At 38.2% G+C, this 25,745-nt stretch overlaps 1 protein-coding gene across 15 annotated transcripts; it reads left to right on the top strand.

Annotated features, from left to right (window-relative positions):
* The first annotated feature begins 142 nt into the window (after positions 1–142).
* Positions 143–25,007, top strand: morf4l1.L (mortality factor 4 like 1 L homeolog). Of its 15 annotated transcripts, none has more exons than XM_041586917.1 (14): positions 264–286; positions 7,853–7,945; positions 11,768–11,814; positions 15,303–15,483; positions 16,851–16,918; positions 18,046–18,147; positions 18,812–18,892; positions 21,333–21,358; positions 21,469–21,557; positions 21,845–21,946; positions 22,517–22,605; positions 22,719–22,891; positions 23,110–23,194; positions 23,551–25,007. In XM_041586917.1, exons 3-14 carry the CDS (start codon positions 11,789–11,791, stop codon positions 23,633–23,635), a joined length of 1,107 nt encoding a protein of 368 aa, XP_041442851.1. In that variant the 5' UTR covers positions 264–286; positions 7,853–7,945; positions 11,768–11,788; the 3' UTR covers positions 23,636–25,007. The 15 variants fall into 15 exon arrangements, with proteins under 15 accessions (XP_041442856.1, XP_018108843.1, XP_018108834.1 ...); XM_041586916.1 differs by lacking the exon at positions 264–286 and adding an exon at positions 765–785; XM_041586914.1 differs by lacking the exon at positions 264–286 and adding an exon at positions 8,759–8,833 and having other exon boundaries at positions 7,847–7,945.
* The last annotated feature ends 738 nt before the right edge of the window (positions 25,008–25,745 follow it).

Genomic DNA, 25,745 nt, shown 5'->3' with positions numbered 1-25,745 from the left:
GCGACAGTTATGAATATATTCGCAACAGTTATATTGGGAAGACAAGGGAGCGCGTTTTGTTGGTCAGACTATCACCGAACTACATTTCCCGGTCTGCCATAGGCTGCTTAGTAGCTAGTGCGCGTGCGCTGTGGCTCCCTTCATTTGCGATATCCTTGCGCGCATGCGTGAGGCGCGCGGTGACGTGCGGGTCCGCGCGGTGAGTAGATGCGGCGGATCCGTTCCCGGGAGCCGCGGAGTTTATAAATGGCGCCGAAGCAGGACCCAAGGCCTAAGTTCCAAGAGGGTAAGCATAAGCCATGGTACGTGGCCTGCGCCATTAGTCTAACGTCTTTATTCATCCTCCCTTTGCCATAAATGAACGCCGCAGTGAAGAAGGCTGCGCCCGAGCAATGCAGTTAATGGGCGTATTGACAGGCGCAAAGATATCCCATGTGCGGCTCTGTGATTTGTTCAGCTGCAACTTCCAATGAAGGCTCTTGCGGACGGCTGAGAGTTGCAGTCCAACAAATCCGCAGAGCGAACGCCGCTCGCCTTTAATTGTACTAAAGTGGGTTAATGTGAATGGTAGTGGTCAGTCCTCCGAGCTGGGCGCCGCTGTATGGGGGAAGCTGGGAAATGTAGTTCGGTGGGGGAAGTGGAAGCGTAGGGTCGCTGTTCCGTGTACACTCTCGCCTTTTCCTTGTGGGGGAGGGGGCGTGGCATTGTCTGCAGGCGCAGCAAGCGGGAAATCTTTGTTGTGCTCTCGGCCTCAGTGCGGCAGTAGCTCAGATGGGCCCTCGCAGGTTGGTTACCCCGTTTTTCTAGCGGCTCAGATGCTTCTTTACCCCTTTTCTGTCGAGAGAGAGAGTGTGACAGGAGCATGTGCCCTTGGGGATGCGTTGCTGTATAGGAAGTGCTGCCAGGATCATTGGCTTGGCACATAAAACAGCTGCAGAAATAGTCTTTACTTTGACCTCTTTCTGATGAGGATTGTGTTGTTTATATTAACCTTATTCAGAGCTGTGTCCATTGCAGGAATGGCAAATAATGGCCTTCAAGCTCATCTCTACAAGACCAGGACCCAAACTAGATTCTTGCTGATGCCTCCATAGCTCCTAATGGGCAAGGGCAGGGCCATGGACTTACAGTGGGTTTTTTCCTCTACTTCCGTATGACGTTACTGTCACATAACGAAGCACAGGCTTAAATGTTCCTCTGAATGTGAGGGACCTGGTTTCTGTAACTCCAGAATGGTCCTCTAAGGGCAGGGACTTACGCGGAGATTCGGGGAGAATAGTGGCTTCTTCTTCGGGCGACTTATCTCCCTGCAATGCCTTCCCGCCAGCTAGAATGTAAGTAGCCGGCGGGATGGCACTCAGAGCACTTTGTTTTCAGAAGTTGTCTGAAGTTTCCTCGTGAGATGACTTTGAAAAACGAAGCGTTCCCAGTGCCACCCAATTGGCGATTTAGATTCTAGCTGGCGGGAAGGCTTTACGGGGAGATTACTCGCCCGGGGAAGTCGCGATAAGTCGCCAGGCGGCTAAATCTCCCTGAATCTTCGCATCTGTCTCAGGCCCTCTTTTCTAGTTGTCCCTTTGCCCTGTGTCTGCCATACAGCATCTGTTTTCTCATTTCTTATCATGAATCTCTCTACCTAGATCTTTTACTTTGGATTTCAGGACTGTTAGCCAAAGCTGTCATTAAAAGGCAAGTCAACCCCAAAGAAAATATTTGCCTTATAAAAGAACACCTTCATTACAAATTATCTATGGTTTTTAAGTTATGCTGTTAAAAGCAGCGTTTGTTTGTCCCTTTCTATTCTCTGACCTGGTGGCTCAGACTGTTGATACAATGTAAACAAGGCAGCTGATTAACAGACATGACTGTGCTGGGGAACAAAAGCTGCCAATATCGGTCCTTTAGGGTAAAGCCACACTGGGCGTTTAATTTTTCCACCGACCCGTTGGAGCCCATTGCTCCTCGTTGCAACCCTAGGGCCGAACGTTCGGATTACCCCGATATATCCCTGCCGTTGGTGGGAATATTTGGGAAAGATCCACTTGTTTGACGATGTCGTCAGACGAGCGGATCTCCATGTATGGCCAGCTTCATACTTTGGCAACATTGTTTGAAAAGAAACAACCATCAATAGCAATCATTTTTACAGATAACGATTAAAGCATTGAAATGTTTTAATGTATAGTGGAAAGTTGCTTAGAAATATCATCTTTTATTAGGCAACTTTTTATTTTGGAGTTGACTTGCCATTTAAGGACTATAGGCCATTTGGGGTTCTAGTCTGTCGGTGATGTTGGACATAACTTTGGTACGATTGCTGTCAGGGGCAGAACATTGGCTGATCTGTTCTTTAAATACTTTATTTGATCTGAATGGTAAGACTTTGATCTTAATGGTTAGTGGCAGGTCGGGAGATGGGAAAGTCCGATCATACGTTGATTCGTACGATCGGATCTTTGCATCTGTGGCCAGCTTAAGGCTGAGATGTATTGTGAAAACTTGTGTGCTGACCTAAATATTCTTGGAAATATATATACATATATATACATATATATATATACATATATACACACACACACACACAAAGGGAGTGGAGTGCACAACCATAAGAAAAACAGGATACCTGGGTGCTAGTCCGTAACATAGATCCATTCTGCAAGTATTGACAGCACTCCAAGGATATTCACGACAAGTCAATATTGCTTAACAAGTGGAGGTTTATAAACCTCCACTTGTTTAGCAATATCGACTTGTCGTGAATATCCTTGGAGTGCTGTCAATACTTGCAGAATGTGTGTATGTATGTGTGTATGTATATATGTGTATATAGATATAGATAGATAGATATATATATATATATATATATATATATATATATATATATATATATATATATATATATATATATATATATATATATATATATATATATATATATATATATATATATATAGTTATGACATTAGCTTGGATGACTATGGAGTGGGTGGATTCTTGAACGTTCTGCAGGATTTGACTTAGACTGTCTCATCTAGAGTTAGCTATTAATACTGCCAGCCAAGACTCCATATTTGAGCAAAAGGGGTGGGCACTAAGGCTGCAACTGTCCAAATTCATTGAACATGTTTGTATATGTATACACTATCTTTTTTTTTTTTTTATTTTTTTTTTTATTAGTCATGAGAAACACTTTTGGGTTGAACCTTCTATGAGATGGACCTACATGTATTTTGCATGGAGGTCCATCTGTCACCTCTCCTTGTGTGCATCAATCAGGGCACTTGTCATTAGATACATTAGGAGGGTGCCAGGTAGACAGTGGTGTTTTGACTGCTGCTGTTTTCCACCAGAGGACTGTGGCTGTTAAAACACCTGGTGTACCACTAGCTTTGTGGCCCTGGTTTGCCATCCACAGCCGTTGGACTGTAACACCTTGCACCATTTTTACTACTTCTACTTTGTGTAAATACAATAAATGCCATGTCATTTGGGATTAGAAACTTGAGGTTACCCTGCAGTCAGGCAGTGGCTTTTTAGGAAATACTAAAGCTGAAGCTTTGAAAATGTCTGCTTTCTTGTTTTCTGCCAATCCATGTTTGGCTTTGCTTCGTATAGCTGAGCAGAGACAGAAGCTGTAGTTGTCATTGCAGATTTAAGGGAGCGGATCGGCTTCTCACGGCCTGCAAATTTAATTATGTTCATTTCTGATGTAGTATTTGAATTTTTTGCAGTTTAAGTTGTTCTTGTTAAAATATACCTTTGGGGAATTAGCTGCATTTGTGAGTTAGTGTGGTGGCGCAATTAATTTCTCCATTGCTGGTGCAGGATGACCTTAAAATGACTTGCAAACCTGCCAGGTTTTCAAACCAATTAATATCCATAGTAAATAGATATCGGTCAGGATCAGGAGGCAACCAAGCACACATAAGGTTCTGTACGATTACCACTGCATGTATAGTCGACAATTATTTTAGATTAAAGGAGAAGGAAATGACCAGGGCTACGGCTTGAGCATGCTCAGTTTGCTCCTCCCCTCCCCCCCTGCTGTAATCTGAGCCCAGAGCTATGAGTGAGCAGGGAGAGACTCAGGCAGGAAGTGATGTCGCAATAAGCCTATTTGACAGCTGCTATTTAACAGAAACAGAGAGAGCTTATAGAGCTGTTTACTCCAGTATGGTGAAGCATTCTGCAGAATAAATATAGTCTTATAGCTTGCACTTTAGTGGTTAATCTATTGGCAATAAACTGCTTTGGTAGCTTTCCTTCTCCTTTAAGCCCAATACTAAATCTTCAGCAAAAGATCTGTCTGAATTTTAACCCTAATCTGCATTATTAAGGTGGCCATAGATGTAACTATTACAATCTTTCCTGTGACCATTGGTTTGTTTTTACAGACATGTTAGAGCTAAATCGTCAGATATACAGGTAGAAACAATAGAATTCTACCTGTATGTGACAATACAGCACTAACAGTGGCTGATTGTTCAGGTGCCTTCACAGGCGCCCGATCAGACTTTTCCGGCCAGTCTGAGCCGACTGATATCCAAGTCTTCTACCAATATCAGTCGGCTTGTGTCCCACCAAAAAATTAATTACGTTCGATATCCGCGCGCCTATGACCACCATTAGGATTTACCAGGGTTTCAGCCAAATCTGCAAAAAGTACTCTGAATTTTGGTCTGTTGGCTAGGGTAAATAAAACTGAAGACCAACTAAACAAAAATGGCACACAAACAAAAGTAAAGACCAGTTGTAGATAGCTTCAGAATATTTTAGTATAAGGGCTGGGACACACTGGGCGATTTGGGGAGATTTAGTCGCCTGGCGACTAATCGCCGCGACTTTCCACGACCAATCTTCCCCGAATGCCTCCCCTCACTCTGCGCCTGGCTAAAATGAAAAATCGCCTGCGCTAATCACTCGTGACGATTCGTTTTCTCAAGTCGCCCGAAGTTTCCTCGAGGCAACTTCGGGCGACTTGAGAAAATGAATCGCCGCGTGTGATTAGCGCAGGCGATTTTTCATTAAAGGGTCATTTAAAGGTGAACTAAATATTACCTAACAAGATTGTCTCAAAAGTATTCAGCTCCCTGCCTGAAACACTTAATCCAGAAGCCATTTATTAATGTACTTAACCAGTGCTGATTACTTTATATTGAGCCAAAACTTGCAGCCACCATCTTTTCTACATTCCCCTCTCTGTGCCTATCCAAATACACATGTGACTTACGTCCTTCTTCTGACCAGACACCATGGCTGAACACAAAGCTTTATTGCGCAGGACTTTGGCACTGAGAGCTGTATTTTCGTTGGCTGTCCCTTGCTTCTGTGAAGTAATTTTTAACAGAATGTCTTGACCTTTTATGTGTGCCAGTCTAAACGTTGACCAAGGTATTGTATGTACTCAGTCTGTCTTTTCTTGACTAGACTCGTTCCTGCAAGCAGTGGGCAGTGTATGACCACCTTCAGAGAGAGATTGTAGTGTATGTGGTTTTGCATAATCCTGTGAGCCCATGCTGTAGTTTAGTTACCCTGTATTTGACATAAATCATACCTCTCTTCTGCGTTCTTGCAGCGACTATTTTGTTTATATCTGTAACCTTGTCACAGTGGTGGCCCAGTCCAAATTTTGAACCTTAAAGGGGCTGTTCACCTTCCAACATTAGTTCTGTTGTTTACAGATGGTCCGTCAGAAAGATTTTTTTTTTTCCAGTTCTATTATTGCTTTGTTTTTCTAATTTTAAAATTTAAAAAAAATTCATTTTTCACCGTATGTCTTTCTGAAGCAGCTCTGGGAGGGCGGGTCACAGACTCTGCAAACAGTTCTATATTAATACATTCGTTTTTTTTTTACCTTTGGCTCTGCTGAGCCGGCTCTTGAGTTTCATTAAAGGGGTTGTTCACCTTTAAATAAATTTTTAGTATGAGTAGAGTTATATTCTAAGACAATATGCAATTGGTTTTTATTTTTTATTATTTGTGGTGTTTGTTATTTAGCAATCTGATTGCTACCCTGTATTGAATTGAATAAAAGTTTGTAATATGAATAAAAGAGGCCCTGAATAGAAAGATTAGTAATAAAAAATACTAATACATTTTAAGCCTTACAGATCACTTTTAGATGGGGTCAGTGATCCACATTTAAAAACTGGAAGGTGTCAGAAGAAGGCAAATAATATAAAAACTTTGAAAATAAATATGAGAACCAGTTGTTGTTGTTAAGAATTCTATAACATGCTAAAAGTTAAGTTAAAGGTGAACCATCCCTTTAAAGCGGCTATAATTGATACAATAGTTGCTAATATTCACAGATGCTGCTGAGAATGTATCAACCAATGTAACCAATGTAGCAAATTGTAACACTTCAGACACTTTTCTCATCCTCTGCCCTGCTGTCTTGAACCGTTTCATAAATTGTATTATTGTGCAATATCTAATATACCACTAGTATACAGTCTAGTATATGTATTACCTCCGGCTTGCTTTATAATAATCTTGTTCATGTGTATAGAAGCTGATATATTGTGCAACTGGTGTACTCGCCTGTTTATATTTCCTGCATATTTAGAGAATATGGCGAAAGAACCATTTCAATCATGTAGAATGGGTTTACACTTTAAAACATCAGTAGCTGTTAGTGACACATTATAAGGTAAACAGGTATGGGACCTATTATCCTGAATGATCGGGACCGGGAATGATCGGGTTTTCTGGATTATGGATGTTTCTGTAATTTGGATCTTCATACCTTAAAGGGGTGGTTCACCTTCATGGTAACTTTTAGTATGTTATAGAATGACCAATTCTTAGCAACTGTTCTATTGGTCTTCATTATTTATTTTTTTATCGTTTTTTGAATTATTTGCCTTCTTCTTGTGACTCTTTCCAACCTTCAAATGGGGGTCACTGACCCCATCTAAAAACAAATGCTCTGTAAAGCTACAAATGTATTGTTATTGCTACTTTTTATTACTCATCTATTCAGACCCACTCCTATTGATATTCCAGTCTCTCTCCTTCAAATCGCTGCATGGTTGCTAGGTTAATTTGGACCCTACCAATCAGACTTCTGAAATTGCAAACTGGAGAGCTACTGAATAAAAAGCTAAATAACTCAAAACCCACAAATAATAAAAAATAAAAATCAGTTGCAAATTGTCTTGGAATATCACTCTACAGCATACTAAAGGTTAATTTAAAGGCGAACAACCGCTTTGTCTACTAGAAAATCTTGTAAACATTAAATAAATCCAATGGGCTTGTTTTGCTTCCAATAAGGATTAATTATATCTTAGTTTGGCTCAAGTACAAGCTACTGTTTTATTATTACAGAGAAAAAGGAAATCATTCTTTAAAACTTGGATAAAATAGAGTCTATGGGAGACGACATTTCCGTTCCGTGTTCTGGATAATGGGTTTCCGGATAACTTATCCCATACCTGTACTGTCAGTCCCTAACAAATATTCTGACTTGCCTCCACTAAAAGTAGATCAAGCAATGTGGCCTTGAGGCTGCACTTTAGGATGCTAAATTATGGTCCTGTTCTAAGGAAGATTTCTACATAGAGAAGATATAAAAAGTACATTAGCAGGAGTCAACCTGTTACCCTACTTGCAGCTGTTTTGTGGCCCTAGGGCAAATTGCTTGGTCTGCTTCTGTGTGAAGCAAAGCAGTTATTCTCTTATTTCTGTTGAGGGATATTTGTATTTCTATGGGCTTCAGTGGGGAGGAACCTAGAAAAAAGAATCAGGTAGCACTAGGCATTACACTGTATGACTTAATTCCTACTTCTCAACTCATGCAGTTTCTCTGTGAGACTCAATGTTGCTGATTTCTTTTGTTTCCTCGCAGGTTAGGCTCTTCCCCTGCTTTTGATGGACATTTACGTCATTGCAAGGTTTTTTAGTAAGGAGACTCCAGAGTTTGCACTGCTTGGGTTGAGAAGTATGTGGATTTATTTATTAAGCTCATTTTTAGTGGATGTAAGATGGGGCAATAAGGGAGGGGGTTGTGGGTTAGAATAACGCCAGTCAGCTGCAATTAAATATTTTACACTATATATACACTAGCAGTGTGTCTGTAATTGTGCATATGTGACCATTAATTTAAACATATTAACCTTTACTGATGTCCAGGCATCTTATTTCCTCAGCTGTATTTAGTCTCCTTCCCTTAAGTTTAATTTTTATTTACCCTTTTTCATATTAAGAACAATTGTGTTTTTTGTTTGTTTTTTTTGTTTTTTTGACCCACCCACTTTATGCAATAATTTGCTCTTTCCCTTTCTGTGTATATTTTTTTTAATTCATTGTAAATATACAGCTTTTCCCTATGGTGTAATTCTCTCATTTGTATAGTTTCACTCATTTTCATGATCAGTATTATTTTGTGTATTTAATATATCTGCCACATTTCACTTATGCTTTTGTAACAGACCTAAAGCTTCTGGCTGCAGAGAAGCTCTGGCCATAAGCAGACAGTCAGTAGAGATTTAAACTTTGCTCTCTGTTACACACATTTTTCTTGCACGGTGCTTAGGAAAGGTGGAGTTCTGTTGTGTGGCACTTTATGTAGTAGCACCGATAGATACAAAGTAGTAGATTGCCTAAATGGGGAACCTTACATGTGGGTTATCATATTTGGCTTCTAATTCTTACTTCCTTGGACCTGAACTTTACTGCATGTTTTGCTGGGTCAGCGACCCCAGCAACAAGAAAGCAAGCAGATTGTGAGACTAGGTTTTCTTTTATATTATAGAAATATTAACATATTTGTTGATGTCCAGCAAGTGATGGTCCGGACTGTCATACAGAGGACTGCCTCATTTCTAGGGTAAATTAAAAATGGAATAATTGCAGAACAAAATTAATATGCTGCCAGCTGACTGTGTCATTCTAAACATTTATTATACATTATTACATATAATACATACAATACACAAGATCTATGAATATCCTATAAATGATAATCCTTATGAACAGTTCTTAGTTATGTCAATGGTTATAATCAGTGCTTAATGATGTAATTTGTCAGTTACTCGTAACTTGCATTTTAAAAAAACTGTTGTAAATTATGAGGATATTAGAAGTCACTAAAGAGCTCTGTGTTATATAAAACCACTTTGTCTTATATAAAACCACTTTGACTTGTGCCTTGTGCCTTTATATGGTCATGGAACACCTCAATTAATTATTATATTGTTTTTATTGTATAATTAAAATTGGTCTATTGGACCCAGGTTCCTTTGATGATATTATCACTTAAAATAGATTCAGGATAACAAATCTAACCTATGTAGCATTTTTTATTCATTATGCTATGCTTTCTATGTATGTATTTAGAAAGCAATATACAGTTTAAATACTTTTCCGCCATCTGAGCAATACAGAGTTACATACACTAAGTTTAAGAGCCCCTTTATTCGGCTGCTTGTTGTAGAAAAAAAGTATGTAATTTGCCACTAGAGGTCACTGCATCATCAGTGGTTGTGGGTTCTTGTAAGAGAAACAATGCCTGCTCTTATACAGAAACATGCATAATCCCATATATAAATCTGTGACAAGAATAATGGCTTATTGCTTTGTTTATGGGCAGGGACACACGGTCAGATTCGGGGAGATTAATCGCCCAGTGACAAATCTCCTCTTCTTTGGAGAGACTAATCTCCCCAAACTGCCTTACCGCCAGCTAGAATGTAAATCGCCAGCGAGATGGCACTTCATTTTCGGATGTCACCTGAAGTTGCCTCACGTCGGTGACTTAAATTCTAGCCGGCGATAAGGCATTTCTGGGAGACTAGTCGCCCCGAAGAAGAGATTTGTGGCCGGGCGACTAATCTGGCCGAATCTGACCGTGTGTCCCAAAGGACATGGTCACACTGGGCTGTTTCTTGGAGTCTGCCCACAGGCCAATGCAGTGCCGGGCTCTGCAGAGAAGAATCTGCAAAACTGCCCTGTGTGACAATTGGGGGTGGTTCATCTTCCAACACTTTTTTCAGTTCAGTTGGTTTCAGATAGTTCACCAGAAATAAAAACTTTTTCCAGTTACTTTCTATTTTCTATGTTTGACTGTTTCTCTAATATTGAAGTGCAAGTCTCCCTTTTCACTTTTCTAAAGCAGCTCTGGGAAGGGGGGTCACCGACCCTGTAAACTGTTTTAAATTGATAAATTGTTGATATCAGAATCCCTGAATTTCATTACGGGCAGCTGTTAGAATTGATACAGTAGTTGCTAATACTCCAGAGATGCTGCTGAGAAATGTATCAACTAAATGTTACAAAATTGTAACAGATTCGAGTCTGCACCTGAATTACTGAGCTGTCAGACTCAAACACCAGAGACATTCAACTAAAACTTAAATTTTGGAAAAACAGTAAAAAATAAAAAATGGAAAGTAATTGAAAAAAGTCTTTATTTCTGATGAACAATCTGAAAACTCAACTGAGAGTGATTGGAAGGTAAACAACCCCTTTAATAAGCAGGAAAAATAGTTTAATTGTTCACCACATATAAACAAGGTATATTTTTAAATTGTGAGTGGTTAGTGTATTGTGTTTTAACCGACAATGAAAGTCTAATTTACAGCAGGCCATTATGTGATTGTTAGGGAATCCCCCATGAACTCCCCCCCCCCAATACTGGCTTCTCTTTGGGGAAAAATGTCTTGTGGATCTTTATATCTAAGTGCTACAATCATGCCTGTATTCACTAGGGATCCATTGCGCTTATCTATTAGTCTGGTTAGGCACCAGTGTTCCCTGGTAAATACCAGTAAGATGCCTACATACTAAAACCATGAGACCCCTATCTCCATGGTATCCTCAAGCTCCACTACAAAATGTATATTTTTAAACTATTTGTATATGGTTTTGAGCATAATAGCTATTGGCTTACTACATATAAATGATGCTGATTAAAGCAACAGTAACACAAAAAAGAAAGTGTTTTAAAGTAAATAAAATGTTGTGTTGCCCTGCAGTAGTAAAACAGATGCTTTCTACAGAAACACTACTATAGTTCATATAAACAAGCTGCTGTGTAGCAATGGTGGAAAGTAAATAAAGTCTATATGGCAAAGGTTAAATAGTGGATTACAGATAATAACATTAGGTTCTACATTGTTTATCTGCTATATACTGTCTCCTTTGAATCGCTGACCCCATTGCTACACGCTAGCAGGAAGAAGAGCTCGACCCGGACCAACCTGCCGCAAATGGGGGTTCAATGTCGGCCTGAACCGGCCCGACCCGCGGGTATCGGGCCAGTTCAGGCCGACATTGAACCCCCATTTGCGGCAGGTTGGTCCGGGTCGAGCTCTTCTTCCTGCTCTCCCTGCCGACTTCAGGCTTCCGCTTTTATAGCTGCTCGCTCGACCCTTTTTGTGACATCATGGGCGGGTCTATAAAAGGAAGAGAGAGGCGCGGGTAGAGAGAGGTTGGGTGTGGGTCGGGTTTTACACTACTACACAGCAGCTTATTTATATAAACCGTAGTAGTGTGTATGAGTAGTACTTAAAAACACGAATTTTTTGATGTTACTGTTCCTTTAAGCAATATCACACAGACTACTGTTGTCCTAATTGTAGGAGGCAAGCGGCCAATGCAGGGATTTGTTATATGAGGCGGATATATTTATATTAGTTGAGGCGGATATATTTACATTAGTTGGCCTATAAAGCCTTTAGAGGACATGTTTGGGTGTGCCCCTTGTTTCTTACAATATAGTATATATACTTTTCTTGGCATTAACCTTTGTCTTTTCTCATAGGTGAGCGTGTCTTGTGTTTTCATGGTCCTCTGCTTTATGAAGCTAAGGTACGTATGTACTTTGTTTTGAACAGACTGTTATTTCAAAACCTATCTAGCATATGTATGAAAAACAGCTACAGAACATTTTAGAGCTTGGCATGCTTTCAGAGATTGCCTTATTTGAACCTGGGTGTACAGAATTTATCCTACCGCAAGCTATTCTCTGCTGCAAATTACATTCCCCATTTATGATGAAACATGCTCTGTTGCAGAGTAGAGATAAGTGGGCCCATTACGAACATGGTAATGAATTGCAGAAGTGCAGTTACCCAGAGCAATCTGATTGGTTGCAATTTAGCACCCGTATTAGTAAAGCAGCCACAATAGCCCATGATCTGTACAAGAATGCAGTACTATATGATATGTTGTTGCTAATGCAGTGAAGCGTTCACTTCCCCCGAAAATATTACATTGAATAGGTTTGTCCTAAATGTGAACATCTACTGCCAAGCTGATTTTAGACATTTTGTACTTTCACTCTAAGAGCCTTTCCTTGGGGGGTCTTTTAGTTTACCCAGGAAAACAATATATTGATTGTTTGTTTTTTTCAGGACAACCTGAGCTTTCAAAATATGCTAGAATTTTGGTGTGATTCCACCTCTGTCAAAAATGTAGGCTTCTGAGTGTCTAATAAAATGAAAAAAATCATGTTTCACAAAGTACAATCACATATATCAGAAACATAGTTTATTTTATGAACGAGAACACAGCACATTTGAAAAGGTCTGTGTATCCTGAATGTGGCAATACCAAATATATATAGTTTTATGGATATTTCTTACTTGTATAGATCCAAATCTCTAAGCAGTACACTACCAAATTTCCAAAGCACCACTCCACAAAACGCATACTTTTGATCTCAAGGCCAAACATTCCACTAACAGAAAACTACCTATTAGAAAGAACAGATTCTGGAGAATCAAAAATGGGTAAACATATCTATGTACTCCAAACGACCAAGTTGCAATTCTTTCCTAAAGTTGTCATTTTTTATAGAAATTTGTGAATTTTTGGAAAAATTACCTCAAAGCTTCCAATTCTACAGCATCATATCTCATACACATAATTAGGTACCAATGTAAAGCACCCTAAATATGAATGCCAGGAGTCCACTGAACAGTTTGATGCATAGGTTTACCTAAGCATGTGGTATATAGTGGCCCCAAAATGTAGACACCTCATTTGAGCCTCTGTAATTCCAGATACTGCAAAATCAACACATTTACATAGTTTTTTGGGGCGGCGGGCGGCAATGGTAGAAAAAAGTACTATGCATGTCTTTCTACTCCAAAGCACCAGGCCGCAAACCTTTCCTAAATTTGACGATAAAGGCAGCGGTTTTTACATTTCGGAAAATCGCCTAGAAATATTGCAATTGGCCACATTTATCTCACCCAATTTCTTACATACAACTTGAAATCACCTTAAATATTGACACCAAGGGTCTACGGAACAGTTTGATGCCCAATATGAATAGATAAACCAAAGCAGGTGGCATGTACGGACCCCTAATAAATATAGTGCATATGAATTATCTCCACTGCCGATTCGCCTTTTGTCAACATAGACCCTTGACTGCATATTATTATGTGCCACAAGACCCTCCTAACAGCACAAAGACCCCCCAAAACCATATATTTTTGGAAAGTTCGGGCACTTCTAAAAGTGTGTAAATAAGTGTGCAAAATAAAAAATTAAATAGCAATCTTTACTAAAATGTGTGTGTAAGTGTATACATGTAATGTAAGTGCATGTAAGTGTGTAAAAAAAAAAATGCACTTACCGTTTCTTGGAGGAGGAGGGTCGCTGTCACAGCAGGAAGTGAGTGGGCGGCTCTGCAGGGAGGAGGAGGTATGGGAAGTAGCAGATGCGCCGTGCGTTTTCTACTTGGAAGTCAGACCTGCGACTGTGTTTGATTCAGAAAGACTACTATAGTTTATGTAAATAAGCTACTGTGCAGCTACAGGGGCAGCCTTTCAAGCTGGGGAAAAAAGGCACAGGTTACATAGCAGATAACAGGCTTCGTAAAATACCATTGTACAGGTATGGGATCTGTTATCCAGAATGCTAAGTATATCCAGAATGATAAGTGGTCTTTTCGTAATTTGGATCTTCATGTCTTAGAGTCTACAAGAAAATCATATAAACATTAAATAAACTCAATAGTCTGGTTTTGCTTCCAGTAAGGATTAATTATATCTTGGGATCAAGTACAAGCTACTGTTTTTATTCTTACAGAGAAAAAGGAAATCATATTACAAATATTTAGATTCTTTGATTATAATGGTCTATGAGATGGCACTTCTGTAATTTGGTGCTTTCTGCATAATTGGTTTCTAGATAACGGATCCCATACCTGTATTTTGCAGCGCCTATCTGCTTTATAACCTTTGCCATATAGTCCTATTACGGTTTAAATAGTCCCCCCCCACCACCACCACAGCTGCACAGCGGCTTTATTTATATGTTATAGCAGTGTTTTAAAGAGAAAAACCAACAAAGTTTGCCAATACTGGGCAACAGTACATATATTTATTTTAATTTTTAGCTGTAGCTGATTTTTTAACAAAAGGTTATATGGCCACTGTTCTTGTGATCTTGTACTGCAGTCTTCAGACACAAGAAATGTACATTGCAACCATTTTCACCAGGCTTTAGTTGCTCTTCTTGCAGGAATATTTAAAGCTTGCACAGGTATGGGATCTGTTATCTGGAAACCAGTTATCCAGAAAGCAATGTCCATCTTCCAGACTCCATTTTATCCAAATAATCAAAATTTTAAAAAATTATACCCTTTTCTCTGTAATAATAAAACAGTACCTTGTACTTGATTCAAAATAAGATAGCATTAATCCTTGTTGGAAGCAAAACCAGCCTATTGGGTTTTTTAATGTTTACATGATTTTCTAGTAGATTTAAAGAATGAAGATCCAAATTAAAAAATAAAAGTCAGTTTTCTGAAAAACCCCAGGTCCCAGCATTCTTAATAACAGGTTTCATACCTGTTCTTGATAAATTAGTCTAACATACACCAAGAGGCACATTTATCAAAGGTCGAATTTCAAATTCAAAAACTCCCATAAATTCAAATTCGATCGAAATCTATTCAAAAATCTTTTTTTTTTTTTTTAAACTCTGAAGAATTAAATTGACCCAAAGACTCGAATGCCACGAAGGCTGCAAACTACTCCAAATTGATCCCGGACCTCTCCCGTTAACTTTAAACAGCAATTTGGCAGGTTTAGGTGCCGAATAGCCGAATTTGAGTTCCTAAAGGGCCAGAGTATGATAAATCTCGAAAATCGAATTAGAATTTTTTTTAAAAAAAAACTCAAATTGAATTTGAATAACTCCCTAGTCGAATTTGACAGTTTTGACCATTAAAAAAATTGAAAATTTGAATTTTGAACTAGAATTTTCAATTCGACCCATAATAAATCTGCCCCCAGTTATAATGACTGTATACTCCTGCTATATTTGTTCCCTCTGGCAAGACGTGAAGAAGTGCATATTCTGGGTGGTCTGAGGCAAGGGGGCTCTGGAGAGAAGTCACAGCAGGTTCAGGAATGGCTGCTCAAGTTTGCTGCTGAGCTCAAAGGGTTGGCATCCACATTGCATTGGCAGGATTCTTCAGCCTGTGCACAAGAATATCCATCCAGAGGGTTTAAGAAGCAAGTATATATTGGGTGCCCTATTTTAAAACATGAGAAGCGGTTATAGAAATGTCTAGACAGTTGAATGGGATTGACTGTAGCTGTTGATTTAACAGGATTGGATGAGGTTTTTAGTCTGAAGGCAAATAAACAAAGCAAAAAACCTGGTTGGACCACCCAACAATTTCAGAGCAGAATACACATGTAATCTAATTTAAACCAATATGGGAGAGCTCCATATGATAGATTATGAAGCTCTTTATTAGTGAATACTAACAAAGCAAAAAAAAAAAAAAAAAAAAAAAAAACTTGACCGGAAAAAGACAATGCTTGTACAGTGTGTATGCATTTCCTCAACTCATTTTTAAAGGGGAAATATTGTGAAAATTTAATATAAGCTCCAGCATACTGAAATAAGAAACTTTCTAATTAAAATCAATTAAAAATGCTCTACTTTTTCTGAAATAATCAAGTTTATATTCACTATCCCTCTCAACATCTGTTTCTCTTCATTCTGTCTTCATGCAGATGTTGGGTGTTCGATATTTGACAGTTAAGTCCAATATATTTTATAGGGGGCTGCTTTTCCTAAGATATTGAATTTAACAATCAATGAATATCTGACACCCAACTACTGCATGAAAACAGAATGAAGAGAAGCAGATGTTGAGAAAGGGATAGTGAAGATAAACTTGATTATTTCAGAAACAGTAGAGAATTTTGTAAGATTGTATTTAGAAAGTTTCTTATTTTAGTATGCTGGAGCTTATATTAAATTTTCATTTTCATGAAGAAAGGAATGGTGAAGATAAACTTGATGATTTCAGAAACGATGCATAATATTTAATTGATTGTATTTACACAGTTTTTTATTTCAGTATGATGAAGCTTATATTAAATTTTCTTTTTCGCCATAGTTCCCCTTTAAAATTAAGAGTAAGGCTAGACTCCTCTACTGCCTACATCTAGAACCGGTTGTCTGCTCGGGTGCAGGCACACTCAGCTGATTTTGGTGAAGAAATTTTGCATTATTGCTCTCAAATCAGCCTAGTGTGCCTGCACTGAGATGACATTACAGTTCTGGGGACAGGTAGAAGAGGAGGCTAATGCCTGCATAGGGTCTAGTTTTCAGCTGGCAGATTTCAGCCCCCTGTCTGGCATTAGCCATAGGGTAGTGCTTCCCGAAAAGTCTCCCCTGGGAGCACATGGGACAGAGGCAGAGGGGACTTTGCCTGAAGGCACGTTTAGGTAGAATGCCCATTGGCTCTTTTAGAACTGACTGGATGCACATACTTTTGTTTCAGAATGGGTTTTCTATTTTTCGAAGACGCTATTATACACTTGCATTTTTCAGTGCTAGATTGAGATGGTCTTTTTCTTTTATATTAGTGTGTGAAAGTTGCCATTAAGGAAAAGCAAGTGAAGTACTTCATTCACTACAGCGGATGGAATAAAAAGTAAGTTATATAGAGTCCACTTTCCTGATTCTTAATGCCATTTTTCCTACATTATAGCGATTATCATTCTAGTTATTATACAAGTTAAAACTGATCATGTTATATAGTTATGGCTTTCATATAGGTAGAATAATTCCTTCTAAAGATGTACAAGTCTCTGTTATAAAATATAATTATTTTATGAGTTAGTTTATAGTATGTTATAGACTGGCTAATTCTGAGCAACTATTCCATTGGCCTTTAAGGGTAAGGACACACAAGGAGATTCAGGGAGATTTTGTCGCCTGGCTACTAATCACCTCGTCTTTTGAGCAACTATCTCCCTGAACTGCCTCAGCGTTTTTTCCCATAGGCTACAATGAAAAGTTGCCTGCGTTAATGCACACACGGCGATGCGTTTTCAATAGTTGCCTGAAATTGCCTCACTGAGGCAACTTTGGGCAACTATTGAAAACGCATCGCCGTGTGTGCATTAACGCAGGCAACTTTTCATTGTAGCCTATGGGGAAAAACGCTGAGGCAGTTCAGGGAGATAGTTGCTCAAAAGACGAGGCGATTAGTAGCCAGGCGACAAAATCTCCCTGAATCTCCTCGTGTGTCCTTACCCTAATAGTTTTTGAATAATTTGCAGCCTTTTGACTCTCTTCATCTTTCAAATGGGGGTCACTGACCCCATACAAAAAAAGATGCTCTGTAAGGCTAAAGAGTATTATTGTTGCTACTTTTTATCACCTTTTCTATTCAGGTCTTCTCCTATTTCATAGTCACTATAAAAAATAGTGCATGTTTGCTAGGGTAATTTGGACCCTAACAACCATATTACTGATATTGCAAACTGGAGATCTGCTGAATAAAAAGCAAAATAACTCAAAAACCGCAAATAATTATAAAAATGAAAACCAGTTACAAATTGCCTTAGAATATCACTCTTTGCATCAAACTAAGTTAATTCAAAGGTGAACAACCGCTTTAAGTAATATTTAGATTTGGGTGACAGAATTGGGCACATGGTGAACTTGTAACTGTTCGTGAAAGTGGGCATCATTTAAAGTGTTTTATTTTTCTCAATGGGTGGAAAAGTGGTGGATGTATCTGTTTTAACTTTAATAAATTATTGGTAATTTTAGTTTATTTTTTGATAGCTGGGATGAGTGGGTACCAGAAAGCAGAGTACTCAAATACGTGGACACCAACCTACAGAAGCAGAAAGAACTTCAGAAGGCCAATCAGTAAGTGGGGACAAAACTTGGGATCTTTTATAGATAGGGAATCTTTCTATTATTTGAATCACTATTCCTTATGTCTGCTAAAAATAATTTAAACATTAAATAAACTCAGCAGGATTGTTTTGCCACCAGTACGGATTTGTGCAGCTTAGTTAGAATAAAATATAAGAAAATAATTATAAAAATTTAAATGATTTGCTTAAAATTGATTTTATGGGAGATGGCCTTCCTGTAATTTGGACTTTCTGGATACAGGATTTGTACAGCCACACACATCGTATTATAATATAGTTACTCTACTACATGTCTCTAGTATATTTGTTTTTATATATAAATAGTATTCAAATAAATGAAATAATTTTTCAAGTGGTTATTTCCCATACTTTGCCATTACCATGAAATGCCACCTCTGTAAGATGAAATAAAGCCATAAGTTCCTAATTGGGGATACATTATAATAATTGTATATTTTTACTGACATGGTGGATATGGAAAACATAACTTCCTTTTTTGACAGTTTTTTCACGTACAATTTTGACTGCACAATATATGTTCTATACAATAGACTGGTTAAAGGGATATAGCTTGACCCATATATTGGTTATTTTTTGGTGGTAAGGAAAAATCTACGTTCTGAATTATTTTTTTTTTTTTTTACCCCACCCAGGGATCATTATGTAGAGGGGAAGATGAGAGCAGCAGCACCAGGAAAGAAGACTGCTGCCCTTCAACAGAAGAATGTAGAAGTGTAAGCAGTGCTGTTTTTTCTTGTACTCTTTATTAAGCATCTCTTTAACTTTTTGGTATTTATCAACTGGGTGAACTTCTGTGTTTTTTTTTTTTTATCCCATACATTTTACTTTTATATTTTTGTATCCCAATATATTTGCTTTATTACATTTAGAGTTTTTAGAAGTACTGCAACACTTGTTTAAGCAGCTTCTTTCTGATAACTTCCCTTTAAATCATTTGACAAACTTTTGTGTGTATAATACTATCACATAGCATTATTTTATGTTTCAACTTAACTGTGCAGGAGCTCTTCTTCATATTTATTTTACAGTAAGTCAAGACTATACATTTTACATTATGGTAATTATTATAGTAATAAAAATGCATTCAAATGCTAGTAGAAGTTTTATTTACATCTTGCCATACAAAATAAAGGGACCGAGATTGGAATGATTCCACCAGTGTTACTGTTTAAAGGGAACCTATGATATATCAAATTACATGTAGTTCTGCACTTTGCAATGTAGGCTAGCAGCAAATCAGCAGTTAGGTGGAGCCGATGGGCAACTGCAATATCTTTCCCTACTTGAAAGCAGAGTTGTGATTGGTTATCTACTTATATTTTTCACTTTGAATTGGCAGGAGAAAGACAAAGTTGACTGAGCTTTAGAATTAATGTTTTGGATAGAAATATTCTGATATATTGTTGAGAATTAAAAAGCGTTCTAGGTCATTAAAGGAACTTTGTAGTAACATTCTGTCCTTTATATAATTTATTGTACTTTTTCATTATAAAGAGCACAATTATGTGGAGCATTGCATGTACGGTTTAGTAACATTCAATTTTCAACTAAACCCAATGGGTTTTCATAAATTGTCGCTTATCTCTTTAAAGGGGAACTAAAGTCTTAAATAGAATAATGCTAGAAATGCTGTATTTTGTATATTAAACATAAACATGAACTTACTGCACCAGAAGCCTAATAAAACAAATGATTTATGTTTTCAATGTTGGCCGCAGGGGGTCATCTTGTAACTTTGTTGTACCATTTTAGCAAGACCATGCACATGCTCAGTATGATCTGGGCTTCTGTTGGAAGGCTCTTAGGGTTCATCATAAATTATCAAAACAGCACAAGGCAAATAATATCTGTACAGGCAGTCCTTGAGTTACATACACCCAACTTACAACTCACACTTACAGACAGGGGCTGTTACAGTAACATGCCCCATTCCCCTCTGGTGTGTGTGCAGAGCACAGAAAGGTAAAAATAAATATGCACAGAAAGGTAAAAATAAATACTAAAACAGACATCTGTCTAAGTTGCATGTAAATGTATATATGTAAATGTATATATTTCAACTTACATAAAAATTCAACTTAAAGGGATACTGTCATGGGAAAAAAATAATTTTTCAAAATGAATCAGTTAATAGTGCTGCTCCAGCAGAATTCTGCACTGAATCCATTTTTCAAAAGAGCAGATTTTTTTATATTCAATTTTGAAATCTGACATGGGTCTAGACATATTGCCAATTTCCCAGCTGCCCCAAGTCATGTGACTTGTGCTCTTATAAACTTCAATCACTCTTTACTGCTGTACTGCAAGTTGGAGTGATATCACCCCCCTCCCTTTTTCCCCCCAGCAGCCAAACAAAAGAACAATGGGAAGGTAACCAGATAGCAGCTCCCTAACACAAGATAACAGCTGCCTGGTAGATCTAAGAACAACACTCAATAGTAAAAACCCATGTCCCACTGAGACACATTCAGTTACATTGAGAAGGAAAAACAGCAGCCTGCCAGAAAGCATTTCTCTCCTAAAGTACAGGCACAAGTCACATGACATGGGGCAGCTGGGAAATTGACAAAATGTCTAGCCCCATGTCAGATTTCAAAATTGAATATAAAAAAAATCTGTTTGCTCTTTTGAGAAATGGATTCAGTGCAGAATTCTGCTGGAGTAGCACTTATTAACTGATGCGTTTGGAAAAAAACATGTTTTCCGATGACAGGATCCCTTTAAGAATAAACCTACAGACCCTATCTTGTACATAACCTGGGGACTGCCTGTACCGGTTTTGTGAAAAAGCTGATTGTATGCAGTGAAATTCCCCCTTCAGCTACTTGCTCTGACTGCTGCTGATGTGAAGCTCTACACGGTCACCCACTGCTCTACAGGGAAACAAAAAAGCTGCTTTCACTGCATACAGTCAGGTTTCTTAGAAAAATTGTAGACATTTTTTAATTAAAGTATATTGGAGATAGGTTTCTTTTTCATTAAAGAAAGTAAAAATGGGAATTAATTTTTTTGCCTTTACACCCCCTTTAAGGAGGACTTTAACTTTTTCTTCTTGACCTTTTTTTTGTGTAAATGTTCTGTTCTCCATAGATACAATCCATTAGGCAGATAGATTTCAACTTCTCCTCATTGGGTTTTTTTTTTTTCTTTCAGCAAAACAAAGAAGAATAAACAAAAAGGTAAGCAACTCTCCACTCAACCCACTCTTCCCAAAAGAATATTTGAATTATTTGTATGAGTTAATCTGTATGTGGTCTGAGCACATATGCATTTGATTGTTTTTCTACAGGCCCTGGAAGTGGAGAGGGCAGTAGCACCAGTGAGATTCCGCAGCCTCCACGTAAAAAACGAGCACGGATTGACCCCACTGTGGAAAGTGTAAGTATATTCTTGTTTAAATGTATAGTTGGCTCCGTGAAATTACTCAACTGTTTCCCTGACAGCGTGTTCTGAAGGCACAGGATGCATGGGGCTGGATGTGGGTCCTTACCGGGGGGTTACTGATACCGTTGGCTCAGTGGTTTTATAGCACTGCTTTTTTGGGCAACAGAGACTTCTATAATTATTGTCTGTGATTAATTTGATATTCTGAGGCAATTTATTCTCAGTATGGGCATAAAAAAAAGTTGTAACTATTCATTTCTGATTATTTATTTTACCCACAGGAGGAGACTTTTATGAACAGAGTTGAAGTGAAGGTAAAGATTCCAGAGGAACTTAAACCTTGGCTTGTGGATGACTGGGATCTAATCACACGACAAAAACAGGTATAAAATCTGGAATTAAATCTGTTGTGCAAAGTATGGTGTCACTAACTAGATGTACAGCTTGTATGTGTGTTAGAGAGAATTGTATGCGGTAGAGAAAGGCAATTGTCATTGTCATTTCAGTGGAAATGTTAAGTCAGTAATTCTGTGGAATTTTTAAGTTATGCCTATTCTTTTTAGGGACAGAACTAGCGTTAGGCAGAAAAGGCAGCTGCCTGGGGTACAATTCCCAGGGAGCGAATGAACTGTGTGTGTGGGGGAAGAATGATTGTGTTAGCAAATAAGCATCTTGCAAGGGGTTTGTGCAACAGTAGTGAGAGAACATAGTGGCAGTTGATAGCGGCTAGGGCCCTGGGCCAAGTCGTATTGCCTTGGATGCAAATACTGTTTGTCTGGCTCTGATTCCTTTAACTGCAGCAGCAGTTTGTATTCACATAATTGCGGAGTTCTGGCTATTATTTTCTGGGGTGGAGTTTGGGCCATTTTTGAGGAATGAAATCACTTTGGTTACCACTGTTGCATGTCAATGTAAAGCTTCTTATGAGACTTCCATTTAATCTCTCCATACAGCTGTTTAATCTTCCGGCAAAGAAAAATGTGGAAACGGTTTTGGAGGAGTATGCAACGTATAAAAAATCTCGGGGAAATACTGATAACAAGTAAGCCCTTTATTTACGTAATTTACATTCTTTGTATGATGCGTATAGAGGATTCTTTGTATGGTATGTATAGAGGAGCTACCTGATTTAACACACTATGTTTACCCCATTAGGGAATATGCTGTAAATGAAGTTGTGGCAGGGATCAAGGAATACTTTAATGTAATGCTTGGTACACAGCTCCTATACAAATTTGAACGCCCCCAGTATGCAGACATTCTGGCAGACCACCCAGATACCCCCATGTCTCAAGTGTATGGAGCACCACACCTTCTGCGTCTCTTTGGTAAGGTGATTTGTTCTGGATCTTAGACATTGAAACTCCATTGAGTAATTCAACTTATTCTGAAATTCTGATTTTGGTGTGAGCTTTTTTTTCCCCCATTATTATAACTTGACAAGAATGCATGATGCCTGGTACATTTTGTGTGCAGCCCTGTGTAAAACAAATCAAAATAAAACATTTGTAAAATAAGTGTTCTGATTTTGTTTTGTATTTTTTAGTCCGAATTGGAGCCATGTTGTCTTACACGCCCCTTGATGAAAAGAGCCTGGCACTGCTGCTCAACTATCTACATGATTTCTTAAAGTGAGTAATCCTTCCTGACAAGTTATAACATTAAATCTCTGTATTTATTTCATTTATAGCCTTGAAGATTGATTTGGCACGCCAGATCTCCTGACTTTTATCAGCTTCCTCTCATGTGACATAACATAATAGTTGACTCAAGAATGACAAGCCTGCCTTTTGCTTAACTTAATATTCACAAGCTATATGTAGTTTTGAGGTTTGGGGGATGCATGAACACTCTATAAAATATTTACTAATTGAGGGTAGAACCTTTTAGAAAATGATAAAATTGAAAACTAGTCGTGTTCTTCAGTAGGCTTTGAAAATGCTCTCTTTCTTGTTGTATTACTTATGGATCTTTTTATTTCCTCCAGGTATTTATCTAAAAATTTTGCCACGCTCTTTAGTGCCAGTGACTATGAAGTGGCGCCCCCAGAATACCACAGGAAAGCAGTATAGTTTGATTACAGAACACCACAGTGTGCAAGGCTTTTGAGCAATTTTACTAGCTGCTCCTATGACTTTTAAACCCCCCAATAAAGGAAAAAACACTTGGGACAGGTTTCATTGTACACATTGCAGCTTTCCTCCACCATGCTGGTTATGGGGAAAAAAGGCTGAGAAAGAAGAATGTTGTGAACAAAAAGGCCCACAGCTGCCTTCAGTGACTGGATTGCAACCTTATTGGTGGTTACTTTAAAAAGCATCGGAACACCGACATGGCAACTGATATATCAACTGTTCATGACCAAAGATATTTCACTTAGAAGCCTCAATGTGTGGACCTCCTGAGCATCTAAATATGTTTGGTCTATTTAATGGCACAAAGTCAAATTCAGGACCTATCTGACCTCCTGTTTTCTAGTTATCACGATTTCATAAGTGGAAGTTGGGATACACCCCTTTTAGCGTAGAAGCTGAATCTCTAGTCTTCTTACTGGGATATCGAAGCAGAGGTACTTTTTCTTAAGGATTCCTGAAAATAAAGTTTGACACTGCACCTCCTATATGACTGGCATGGTGCAGAAACTATGAAGTGTCACCCCTGTGCACTGATCTTTGATATTCTTCATAAAGGGACCATTTTGGGCATTCTGTGAACTAACCAAGACCAGAAATGTCAGCTTCAGTTTCATCCCTGCTAAGCAGCACATTTAAAACAAAATAATGGACAGAGTAAATAGCATGGAACTGTTTGAGTTGCTGCAATGATTCCCGGGTGGAGTTTCAGTGCAGTGCAACCATGTCCCAGCTTGTTCTCAACTTGTATGATCATTATTCAAGATGTGTATTGCTTGTGTCATAACTTGCTTTCTCGGCAACATTTCACACCTACATATAGGGTGTTGTCATTCAGTTTCTTCTGTTAAAACACATTTTTGGCGATACATTAAATGATAAAATCAATCTTTATATCGTTGCTCTTAATAGTTCCACTGCCATTTTCTTTGTTGTGCTGTATACTGAGCCCTTATATTGAAAAGACTGAGGTTGCACTGTTATGTTATTTCATACACAAAAGATAAGTTTTGTATCTTGGCAGACCTGCTTTTTTTTCTTTCTGTTCAATTGCAATATGTGAGAGTTTGACATTAAGGCCATGATGGCAAGTTTGTGGAATGTCCGTGTCTGGGTAACAATATTTGCGTGTTTTGTTTAAATCTAAAAGATTGGATCTCCGGTGATTTCCACATATGGTCAGAGCACTTTCATAGCAGTGTTGTGTATATTGTGTAAACAGATGGCAATTTTTTAATGCATGGTGTTTATCTATTACTTTAAATTCCATGTGTACAAAAGTGGTTCTATAAAATAAAGGTGCTGTGTTTCACCATGGTGCATTTTATTCACTCTCGACTTTGATATTTGTCATGCATTTGAAATGTTCTGCTTTTTTTCCTTTCACCTAATAGGGAACTTATCCACTATACTATGCTATATCCAATATACTATGCTATAAATGCTATACATGGTCACTGGAACCCTATCTGCCATCAGGACATGTGGGCAGTTCTGATCTAGAAAAATACAAGTGTTTGCTCTGAGTATTTGAAGACAAGACAGATTGGATAATGTAGTACGAATAAGGATATGATTTTGGCAGAGATTGGAGCTGTTTCACTCGCTATATTTTTGAAGTGAAAAGCTGATGTATACCATATGATGTGTATGCCCACCTTTGTAATGTTATGTTCATTTTAGGGATGCTAGTTTTTTTTACAATTCAGCTTAATACCAAATACTTTGCAAAGGATTTTGCTGTATCCTAAAATGGAATCGAACCCTAATTGCCATTATACCACTTAATCTAAAATTACATAATTTGAATGATTTGGCTTCGATTTAGCTAATTCCAGAGGAGAAAGACAGCTGATTTGGCCAAATCTTGGATTAAGTTTAGCTGATTGACTAAGAACACCCTGAAATGCTAAGTGAATGTGTGGTGCTCGCTGTGATGCACATTTGTAAACAGTGCATATATGACACAAAGCTGAACTACAGGTAGGTTCTTCTTTAGGGTTATACCAATAAGTAATACTTTAAATCCATCTTCAAACTATATTTCTTT

This window comes from Xenopus laevis, chromosome 3L, assembly GCF_017654675.1.
Source record: "Xenopus laevis strain J_2021 chromosome 3L, Xenopus_laevis_v10.1, whole genome shotgun sequence".
In the NCBI taxonomy this organism is placed as follows: Eukaryota; Metazoa; Chordata; class Amphibia; order Anura; family Pipidae; genus Xenopus; species Xenopus laevis.
Note: the sequence above shows the minus strand (reverse complement) of the source record. Positions and strands in the feature narration are given on the sequence as shown.

What these genes read in the sequence shown, in the direction of transcription:
- morf4l1.L (XM_041586913.1), top strand. Translation starts at nt 164, where the DNA reads ATGCGTGAGGCGCGCGGTGACGTGCGGGTCCGCGCGGTGAGTAGATGC. An exon ending in AAAGAAGAATAAACAAAAAG is followed by an intron (nt 21,359 to 21,468) that starts GTAAGCAACTCT and finishes GTTTTTCTACAG; the next exon opens with GCCCTGGAAGTGGAGAGGGC. An exon ending in TATCTACATGATTTCTTAAA is followed by an intron (nt 23,195 to 23,550) that starts GTGAGTAATCCT and finishes TATTTCCTCCAG; the next exon opens with GTATTTATCTAAAAATTTTG.